Source organism: Anarrhichthys ocellatus, unplaced genomic scaffold, assembly GCF_004355925.1.
Source record: "Anarrhichthys ocellatus isolate YVR2014 unplaced genomic scaffold, GSC_Weel_1.0 scaffold23, whole genome shotgun sequence".
NCBI lineage: Eukaryota > Metazoa > Chordata > Actinopteri > Perciformes > Anarhichadidae > Anarrhichthys > Anarrhichthys ocellatus.
In genome coordinates, this window is record NW_022280053.1 from 520,792 (window position 1) to 531,434 (window position 10,643).

A 10,643-nucleotide genomic window follows, 5' to 3' on the forward strand; every position below is an offset into this window, starting at 1 on the left:
ACACACACACACACACACACACACACACACACACACACACACACACATACATACATACATGTACGCACACAATCACACACAGAAACACTTGTGCAGAAACAGACACACACACAGATGGGAAGAAAACAAAAAAGTGGAAAGAAAACAGCGTTGTGGCCGGTGAGTACAGTTCCGTTAGAAGAGTTTATCGGTTGCGATTAGACATTCCCCGGCCGGTAAAGCTTTGAAAAATAAACGAGCACCGTTAAGAAAAAGGCCTCAAAGGTCCTCCACTGCGGCAGAGTTCAGCAGTTTCCGCTTGATTCTGTGCTCCAACAAAAAGCGAGAGGGAAATAAATCTACATTCAGACTCGCCTCGGGCTCCTGGTCGGGCAAAGTCACTGAAATGTTTCAGGCTTCATTGCGTCTTTTTCCTCCGATTTTCAAGTCTGAGTTAGGCAAACGGAGCCGTTTTCTTTTGTTATAAATCATGGAGTCCGAGGAAAGGTATCCTTAACTCATCATGAGGCCTTTTCTTTGTGTCCATGTGGAAACATCCGGGTCCTCACCGTCTCTGCTGGGTGTACACCGGGTACGCTAGCGTCACATTGAGAGAGTCATTGTGCTGGACCAAAGACGTGTGCTGGTAGTGAAGTACGAGTTCTTTCAGTGAGCTGTACAGGTTGTACGGCTCGGCGAAGCCGAAACCTGAGGGGGTCTTATTGATGACGCAGTGCTTCACCTCGCCTTCCACACTGCAAAGAGAGAGAGAGGAGAGAACGGTCACGATCTGTTCGGTGTCTGCAGGCAATAAAAACATTCTTTCCGACCGCTTGCTGCTTTATAGAAAACCACAAACCACACGCTATTCTAAAACAACATCAAGTCAGGTGCCCATATATAGAATAATGCAGACTCGCCTCACTGTAATCATGCCTTCAGTTCATACTGGGCAATAAGAGATCACTCAAGGGAGTCATGGCTTTGTGCAAAGATGCATGCCAAAACATATCTGAGGCTAGTGTGTGAGGCGACAGCAGTCTTAGTTAAACAAGTAGATATCTTTTTAGTATAAAACTCCCTCCTTGCACTGGAACCGGAGGAACAAACCCTGTTCTCACACAGGGAACCAGACTTTTGTTTGTGATTCTGTCCTTTTAACGGCTGTCTGACGGATACGTACACAACGCTGCAGGCGTAGCATCCCGCTTTGCTGCTGTCTCGAACCAGGAATGTTCCGTCTCTCTTGCCCTGGAGGAGAGCCTCCGCCTGCAGTCGATTGATGTTGCCCAGTTTCCAGGCCCGCTCGTCGTGATGAGGAAGGTCTTCGTCATCGTCCACCATAGAATATTGACTAGAAAAAAACAAGGTAACACACAGGATGTAAGTTTCGAGGGAAATGCCTTCTGCAGTCAGTTTTATTGGTTTAAAAGTTAAATGGATGCTCACTCTTCTGTGTTCTCGTTCTTGATTCCGAGCCACTCGTTGAGTTTCTTCTGTCTGACTCCCTTCTGGGTCAACCACCTACAGGAGAGGAGAACATTAGAAACCAGGGCACATCCAATGTGATGTTCTCCAGAGGGAAGCATGAAAGGTTTCAGGAGCAGCCACCGATGGAGCGCTGTACTCACATGAGGTACTGGTCTCTGGTCTTGCGGAGCTGGATGAGGTCTGGCTTGATGCTGTTCATCCTCTTGTCGATCTCTCTGTAGTCTGCCGCCTGTTTCTTCAGGTCTTCCTCCAGTCTGCGCTTGCTGTCTACGATTTCACTAATCCGGGACTTCAACTTCTCGTAGTTGCCCATAATCCTGAAAGCAACAATGACGTTTAATTTCAACATAATACAACTTTTTATTTTCCGTTAACGGTGCTTTTCTTCCTTGCGATACGGTGAAGTGTGGTGTATTCTTACCTCTGGATCTCCTTGTCGTTGCCTTCTCTCCTGAACTTCTCGATATACTCCTTGCTGTACCGCTCTTGTGTTTGGCATTGCTCCTCAAATATCTTGATGGTTTCATTAAAAGCCTCGATGGCTGTCCTCTTCATTTGGATTTCCTGGAAGCAGAGGCACAGTATGAGTGTATGTCGTACAAACATCGCGGTGAAGTTCTTGATCGTGGTTGGACTCTGGGTGGTACTCACTTGTGACGTTCTGGTGTGTTCCTCGTACAGACGGTCGTACTCTTTGTTCTTCTCCTGGTACTGCTGGTGGTACTCGCAGAGCTTCCTCCCGACAGCTTCTATGTTGTCTTCTTTCACCACCTGATCCTAAGGAAAGATTCATAACAAAACGTTGCAGTAAGAATTGCTTGAACTTAAGCATTGCAAGAGTTGCTAGCTGAGACTTATAAGCGGACGTCTTACCTGCTGGTGTTTGGAGACGGGATACAGCAGCTTGACGTCTAGCTTGGGGTTGTACTGAGCCAGAGACTCGTTGCGATAGTGGTTGATGAGCTCAACGACTGAGCTGAAGGTCAGCGGGTCTGAGAAGCCGTACTTCCCATCCCGATGGAATATTTTAATGAGCTTGTTGTTTCCTCCTTTCCTGTAGACAAAACAAAAGAAAAAGAAGCAAAACCTGTTAAACTACATGCCGTGAATAAACAGATGCTCGATAAGAGGAAGTGATTTCAAACTTACCTCAGAGTCAGAGTGTAGTCTCCGTGCATCTTTGTGGAGGCGTCTCGCACCAGAAAAGTACCGTCCGCGGTGTCCCTCAGCTTCTCGTTGACCTCCTCCCTTGAGATGTCTCCCCAGTACCATTCGGCGTCTTGCAGCGCCATGTTGTTGTTCATACCGTTGTTAGTCACAGGTGTGGGCTTGGGTGGCTTTGGAGGTAGAGCTGCGAGGGGGAAAAAGAGGAAAGAACACAGAATGTAAACAAAAGGTACTGAAACGTGCCCATGTTTACATTAAACGGCTTCTCAACGTGAATTGAACGATTGCTTTTCTGGCGCTTGTTGCGACTCGTCAACGAGGCTCTCGACCTGCAGTTAACACATTCTTTAAAGCAGCAGAAAACACAACTGGAGACCAACTGGGAGATCCACTACACACAAGCTCTGTGACTCTCTCCCCCCTCCCTCCCCATTGATTAAATGGGGATGAAAAATTGCCGCCCCTCTCCAGCAGAGAGGCGGTAACAGCGAGGCGGTGGGAGGAGACATGAAGCATGAGTCATGAGAATGAATTTCATTCAGGAAAAGGAGATTTCCGTGTTGGCGGAATATATAGATTTTCATGCAGAAATAAATGAACTCCCACTATGAATACTGATCGTGACAAAGGGGATTAGAATGTATGAAGCAATGCAACCATGAAACCTAATGCAAATACCCAGCTTTAATCCTCAATAACCACATTCTGTTACATAATTAACATTAACTGTGTGCTTACAATCAGACCATTAGATCTCCTAATGCAGCACCGAGAGTCAGATTTACATTGTGTTCATTTTCATGCGATAATCACGTGACGGAACATTTTAACGACTGCTGGTGATCGAAAATCATCATCTTGAATCTGCAGTGGCTGATCACAAGCTGGTGGTTTCACCGTGACGTTAGCTAAGGTAGCGGGCTATTTTTAACCCACAAATCTGCACTGCCTTTGTTCATTCCCTCTGCATTACCACCCTCACTGCTACAATGGACCTTGCAGGACTCATCGAGACCGCAGGCACTGTACACTCGGCAGACGGCTACCATCGCTGCATGGCATGAAAATGCAAAGCTTTACAATCTGTGCAAAAATGCAGCGTGCCATCTCAACCACAGCGAGTCGTTTCCGCTGCACCTCTGCCTTCCAATCGCATCGCCTCTCCACATATGTGGACAATCAAGTCTCAACGGTAGCTCTGCAACAGCTCCACAGACACATTTCTACAGATATACAGCTTGCATATTTGATTGACTGCAAAATAAAAAGGTTTCCTTATACGACCCAAACATCCATTTGAAAAGCCATTAAGTGCAGCCTGCTCAGTAACGTGTTACGTCACTTACCACAGCCAATCACGCGGGGGGTATGTCACCAACCACTCCTGCATCTTTCATTTCCTAAGAGTGATGAGGTCATTCTGAAAGCCCATTGCCTTTTACCTCCCTGCTTCAATTCTTAACACTGCAGCTTGACGGAAAAAAACCCTCATTATTCTCTATGCAGCAACCAACGTTACGTCCTAGTATGCATCCATCTTAAACGCGCCGGTCACTAACGGAGGAAAAAAAACGGACCTGCAGCCTGTTTCCATGCTTTTCCTCGGTCATCGTCTCCCTCTGTGTCGAGCTCGGCTGCTCTCTCGCTCTCTCTCTCTCTCCCCCCCCCCCCCCCAGGTTGCTCAGCCCCTCCTCTCGGCGTGTGCCGTGCGGAGGTTTAGTCCGGCCCACTGCTGGCACTCAGACAAAGCCAGCTCTGCTGCAGCAGCACGTACGCAGCTAAATTATAATGCTGGGCCCGGTTAGCGGCACCCAGAGCTCCAAAATACGCCTGTAATCCCACAGCGTGACACTCGGCATGACAGAGATAACTCTCTTGATTTCCTGAGCGACATGAAAATAGACCTAGTTCTTGGTAAAGTAGAAGGATTCAACTGGAACACAGTGCTGCTAGGTTCAACTAAGGCCTCTACGTGCTTCATTTAAGAAGTAATAAAACTGAGCAGATTATGTACAAATCAGTGTATTTAAAAAAAGGTATGAATGTCAAAGTCTGTGATCTAAACGCCCCTTACTTTAAGAATTGTAAGGAAAATCCAGCATGTGAAAATTACTATCTGTAGGGTTTAAGTACTCATTTGGTTTAAAATAAACTTGCCCTCCTCCGCTGTGGACACACACATTCCTGTTGGAATATTAATTCCTAACTGAAACTCTTTACTGAACTCTTAAAATGCATAAAACTTGCCTCCGAGCAAAGCACCGTTTTATATGCAGTCTGTGAGAACAAAATAAACGGCATCAGCAGCAGCCCGAGGCGAAACTGTTCACCGACGGCTCGGACTGGGAGCTCTGAGGAAACACAAAGCTATTATTCTTGTTCTGGTCTTTCTGTAAAGCTGTGGTATTTGTGTCTCATTCTTCAAACGGGCCGTTTCTGCTGCAACATGAAGGCAGAAGCAGTAGAAACACACCGCTCCGCTTTCGTAAGACAATTTAAAAAGACAATTCAAAGAGATGCAGAACATCAAACTCACGTTGTAAGCTGTGCATGTTTTGTGGAATCAACAATCTCTTCTTTGTAGCTTCTGTTTTATTCCAAAATTGTAAATTAAATCCAACAGAGTTACTTTCAAGTCCTCCAGTAAAGCTTTCATAACTCTTATAAAGGTAACAGCTTGATATGCTTCTTAAAGAAACCCAGGTAATCCGCTCGGTGTGAGGCAGGTGCAACGTGCGACTGGTCTAGCGGACTGAGTGAGTTCCTGCTGCGAGCGAAGGGCTGAGTCTCTCTCTGTCCTCCTTTCTGAGGCCAGCTTGCATGGAGGCAGAGAGTTAATGATTAGCTGTTGCTGCCCTGGTGTCAGTGCTGCCTGTTCTGAAAGCAGCCACTCGTACCAGCTGTGTGTGTGTGTGTGTGTGTGTGAGTGTCTCTCTCTCTCTCTCAGTCTCTTTGGTTGGTCGGTCGGTCGGTCACTCCCTCCCTCTCTCTCTGTTTGTAAAGGAGGAGGCAGGGGGAGTTCAGTCTTATGATTAACTTGCAAAGTTTCAAATATTTGCTGAGCTGGGCACTTTGAGGCAGGGAGGACATGTGGAGATCCAGGCGCAGGGAGGACGGAGGGAGAGAGTGGGGGGGAGGACGGAGGGAGAGTGTGGGGGGGGGGGGGGGGGGGGGGGGGGGGGGGGGGGGGGGCTTGAGACAGCCATCACTTAACAAGAAGCGCTCTGTGGAGCAGGACGACTTTCCAGCCAACCAAATCTAAGTGGGCCTTTTGTCGCTTACTTAAAATAGGCACGCAGTAACTGGGAGGCACACACACACACATACACACACGTATAGAATGTACATGTGTATTTACAAAGTAGGCTATTCTTCCTCTCTCGACCGAGTTATCTGTAAAGACAGGTGACTGAAACCAGCTAGGCACAGTTGAACTTTGTCGTATATTTGACTGGGTCCTGTGTTGATACGTGTGTGTGTGTGTATAAAGAACTAAAAAAGTGTTTCACTGCCTGGCCTGCCCTTCAATCCATCCATCCATCCATCCGAGTGCCAAAGTGCCCCCGCAGGTGCAAATTACTGACAGCTGAGAGTGGCCCATGCACGGGAACATTATAAATAGACCCAACAGGTAATAAAATGTTTAAACAGCCACAGCCAGTCCAGGGCCAGCCAACGAGCGTGCTTTTAACTAGCACTGTAAAAACACAACTGTGCCACGCAGTGCTCTGCACTCACACAAACCACCGGCTTAGCTTCATCCATGGCAGACCACCACTGCGCCAGCCATGAGACCCGACTTTGTGCGGCTCTGAGTTTGACGCATTACACAGTAATAACGTCACACGCGAAAAAAAAAAAAAAAAAAGAAATGTCCTGAAGAAGAAAACCAGAGTGTCTCAGAAGATTTGATCAGCCTTCTGTTCTCACACCTACACGGTCATTTGTTCAACGGAAACTCACCAGCAACCGCCTTCATCACGCTCAGTTAACTAAAAATAAGTTGTACCCTGTATCCAATAAACTCTTATGGAAACTCTTTCATAAGCTCATATTTATTTCTAACAAGGTCAAAAACATGAAACATTCTCTGCAGGTAAACCTTTAGGGACATTGCAGCACTGATTGACCAGTACACACAGTAGTGTTAACTTGCCCCACAATGTCAGTTTGTTACCACCACTGTGGAGTCCACGGACCTCTACAACTGCAGCAGTTGCAAGTCTCAACATCTTTCTTCAAGCTATTAATAGTTCAGACCTGAGGGCGTTCAGCTCTTGTTCTGCAGTGTTTCAGGCCCTGAAGAACATACAACCATGCTCTGCACCCAACAGCAGCAACGTAATGCTCATTCCATTCTTAAATACATAACATTCTATCAGAACAAGCATTTAAAACTGTGTGGATGATGGAAATGGAAAAAGGAAGTTGTTAAATACCTGGAGCTGCCTGACTTTCACTCCATTCGCTCGTCACCAGAACCTCAATGATCTTGATGTGAGCATCCAAGCTGGGTTCACAACTGTGGGAGGGGTTGAAAAACAAATAAAAGTTACATAAAGTTTGCGTTTTACAGCCCAGGTTAAAGTCTCTGCTGCTCTGGTTGCTCTGTGCCGGCTTCAATCTGATGGTAATTCAGGCTTAGCTACTTTAATTGCGCAGCACAGCTGGTAAGTAGAAAAGCTCCAACCTATATAAATCGTGTGCAGCTAAAACCCATGAGTGCCTGACAGACTGCGCTCTGACAGTGTGTACATGTGTCAGCCTAAATGCGAGTGCATGTTTGAGAGTCTCGGTGTTGCATGACTGAGCCTGCACACTTGTGAGTCTGCTGCCTATCTTTGACGTGATCCCTCAGCTCCGACACCCACCTGGTGGCCTGCTGTCTGAAGAGCACGGGGCTGAAGATCTCGCCCAGGGCTCTGGCACTGAGCAGGTTCTTGGAGCCGTTTTGGCACACTCTCGAGAAATGCCTTAGCAGACAGTGGAGGGATAGCCAGTATTGGGGAGGCAGGCTCGGGGTGCTGCCGATGCGACGTAGTAGCTTGGCACATTCCTCAGGATTCCCCACCTCTGTTGAATAAGACGAGAACGGCCGAGAGGGTCAGCGACATGTGAAAAACTGATCGTGTCAGAGTCGAAGAGGAGCGTGAAGTGTTTCTTCAAAAAAGTTTCTTTAAAAATGAAAAATGGAGAAACGGAAAAAAGCATGTCATGTGCAGTTGGGTTATGAAGCCGCAGCGAGATTGTGTGGTTGACAATGAGCGTAAGGTACACTGGCAGGTGATTGGCTGCTGAGAGATGCTAGAGATAAACTCTCAGGCTTGTTTTAGTTCCTATTAACCACAGATATCCTGTTTCTGGCCATGTGACAGCAAGAGAATGCAGCGCTTCAGAACAGCGTGTGCGGTGGCAGAAGTTTGAGTTTCTGTGCTTGCAGCAGAAAAAGCAAGACAGACAGAAACTAAGTTAAGAGTGACAAAAAACACTAATTACATATTTTGTAGGTTTTACACTTTAAAAAAAAAAAAAAAGCAAATAAAGTTAAAATACAAAAGTCTTCTTTGAGGGCTAAACAGTACCGATGAGGTCGTGTGGTTTTGTGTTCAAAGTACTGAATGTTCATCTGCAGAGGTTGCATTACGTCAGCACTTCTGCTTTACAGTGAACAAGTGAACAAGTGATCAGTGCGGCTCATCTGGTTCTCACCTTTGGCAGTGTGGACCATCTGAGTATATATTGCAGTGGGGATGACGGGCTGCGGGAGATCCTGCAGGTACCTGCGCAGACCATCACACAGGACGAGAAGTTCCACCTGATCCAGGTCTGGTGAGGGAGGGTCTGAAGCACAGAACAAAATACGTTTAAAACTCAAACTCTGCAAAACTACATCATGCGTAGTCAACCATGATTGCGATAGAGCCTTCAGAAACCCTCGTACTTTCCTTTCTTTTTAACATACTGTCTACGCACACATACTCTTCTTTTTCTGAGACTTCCTCTTTCTATCACCTGTCTCCCTCACTCAGCGATGGGGAACATACTGCTCTCACGATACAAAAACAAAAACCTACTTACCACATTCAAAATACTGTCTGACTTCAAGTCCACCGCCAGCAGTAAATGTTCGATATAAAGTGGGGTTTTCCAGACCTGCAAATAATCACCGAGAACACAAATCATTATCTGTTGTCACTGAGAAGACTTCTGTGCAACCGGTGGACAAAATGTGACAATGAAACACACAGTCAGCGTTAACAGCATCTGCATGCCAAGGAGAGCGTTTCCTTGGTGGGGCTCACCTTTCCTCTCGATGGCTTCCAGCAGGCTGGCCAGCATGGGTGGACTGGTCTCCGGGAGGGAAAACTGCTCCGTCAAGTCCAGCAGATAGAAGCCTGGAGGTAAGAACAACAGACCGTCAAACAAACTGATGTTTAAAAGGAGTACACGGTGCTTTAGAAGTAAGTCCTTGTGGCTCAATGCTCGTATGTAATCGATGCAGTCATTTCAGGTGTAATTCCAGCTTATAAAATGTCCCAAAGTAGTGAAAAATGTAAATCAGAACACCTCAAAACCTAAAGATACTAGTTAATTATGAGTGTATTAACAGTGGAGAAGTTTGAACTATGCATGTTTGTTAATATTAAATAACAATGATTGCCAGTAAGTACACAAAGGCTGAACACTGAGATGATGTCGGTTACGCAATGGGCTGATGGGTACGATAAACTGAAATGAGGGTGTTGTCTACTTTCCATCTCTGTCTGATGTAAGTATGATGCTGCAACTTTTCAATTTATTTTCTTGCTCACAAGAAAAGATGCCAATAGGGAGGTAATAATGTCTAAGAGAGTCTATCGTCTCGTCATTTGCTCCATTTCTTTCTGGAGGCGAGTGGCGACGACGACTGGATGTCTTTTGTTCACAGTTTAGGTAAATTATAAGTCGTATCAGGAAATTCAGGGAACAGAATTAAAGCAGAGAAAATGTAAAGTAAATGTGGCACATACACAAATGAACCGGTCTGCTAGTCATCAGAAGTTGAGATGAATGTTCACGTAACTAATTTAATTCATCTGAACCAGCAGAGGCCGATGAGGCGCATGACTTACAAACTACAGGTACGAGAGAGCAGAAGACCGCCTTCAAACATAAAAAGTGAGTATTTACAACAGAGCGATTGAGGAACACGAGGCGCTGAAGTTAGGGCTTGGTGGAAATAAGCAAATACCCTGTGATACGAGGTAAGCCAGGTCTCAGTTTGTACTTCAGAACTTTGCACCCAGGTGTGGACATGAAAGCATGAAGGGGTTGGCAGGGATTTTATTTGGATTTGCAGAGGCGTATTTTGAAAGGGTACTCTACTGAAAGGCTCAACTGTTCCAACACAGAGTCTGCAGTTTTCAAAACGCTCACAAACTATGAATGGAACCCTTTCTAGTGACCATATTTTTCTTTCTTTCTCCCTTAAAAATTATTACGAATTTTTTGAATCAGGCATCTACTGGTCCCCATTGATGCGTGCGTGCTGCTCATTACCGAGGAACTACCCTCTTCCACCACAGAGGGTTCAAACAAGCAAATAAAGAACCACTTCATCCAAATCCACATCCTCTTTGGCCAGTGCAGCGCTCAGGCTGGCATGTTGCGTGTGAAGAAAACTGGATTACCAAAGTCCCTCTAACCACAGCACACACAGAACTCCATGTAGGACAACTGGTCATCTGGAAGACATTATTGGAACCGCAAAGCGGGAGGGGAGGGGGGGGTTCTCAGAAGCAGTGAACTCTGAGATGGAACACCAGAGTTTCCCTAAATAGAGATCAAGACACGCAGTGCTGCCATCGCACACCTTGGAAGCGTAACCTCTCACAGACAAGATACCAAACACGGCTGCCATTCTACAGCCAACCTTTTTCTGAGAAACTCAATTTACAACCTGAATCTAAATTTACCCCCAACACACACACACACACACACACACACACACACACACACACACACAC

The 10,643-nt window shown here is 46.2% G+C and overlaps 1 protein-coding gene across 3 annotated transcripts in view; it reads right to left on the bottom strand.

Moving 5' to 3' along the window:
* Window positions 1-72: 72 nt before the first annotated feature.
* Window positions 73-10,643, bottom strand: part of pik3r1 (phosphoinositide-3-kinase, regulatory subunit 1 (alpha)) — a 19,058-nt gene continuing 8,487 nt past the window's right edge. Inside the window, exons 3-15 of one of the 3 annotated variants that reach the window (XM_031860054.1) lie at window positions 8,940-9,032; window positions 8,716-8,790; window positions 8,347-8,478; window positions 7,509-7,710; window positions 7,077-7,159; window positions 2,620-2,821; window positions 2,344-2,524; window positions 2,122-2,247; window positions 1,892-2,034; window positions 1,611-1,787; window positions 1,429-1,503; window positions 1,163-1,333; window positions 73-734 (exon numbers count right to left, since the gene is read on the bottom strand). In XM_031860054.1, coding sequence (XP_031715914.1) covers window positions 545-734; window positions 1,163-1,333; window positions 1,429-1,503; window positions 1,611-1,787; window positions 1,892-2,034; window positions 2,122-2,247; window positions 2,344-2,524; window positions 2,620-2,821; window positions 7,077-7,159; window positions 7,509-7,710; window positions 8,347-8,478; window positions 8,716-8,790; window positions 8,940-9,032 — 1,850 coding nt within the window. In that variant the 3' untranslated portion in view covers window positions 73-544. The other 2 variants (XM_031860055.1, XM_031860056.1) reach the window with 2 other exon arrangements.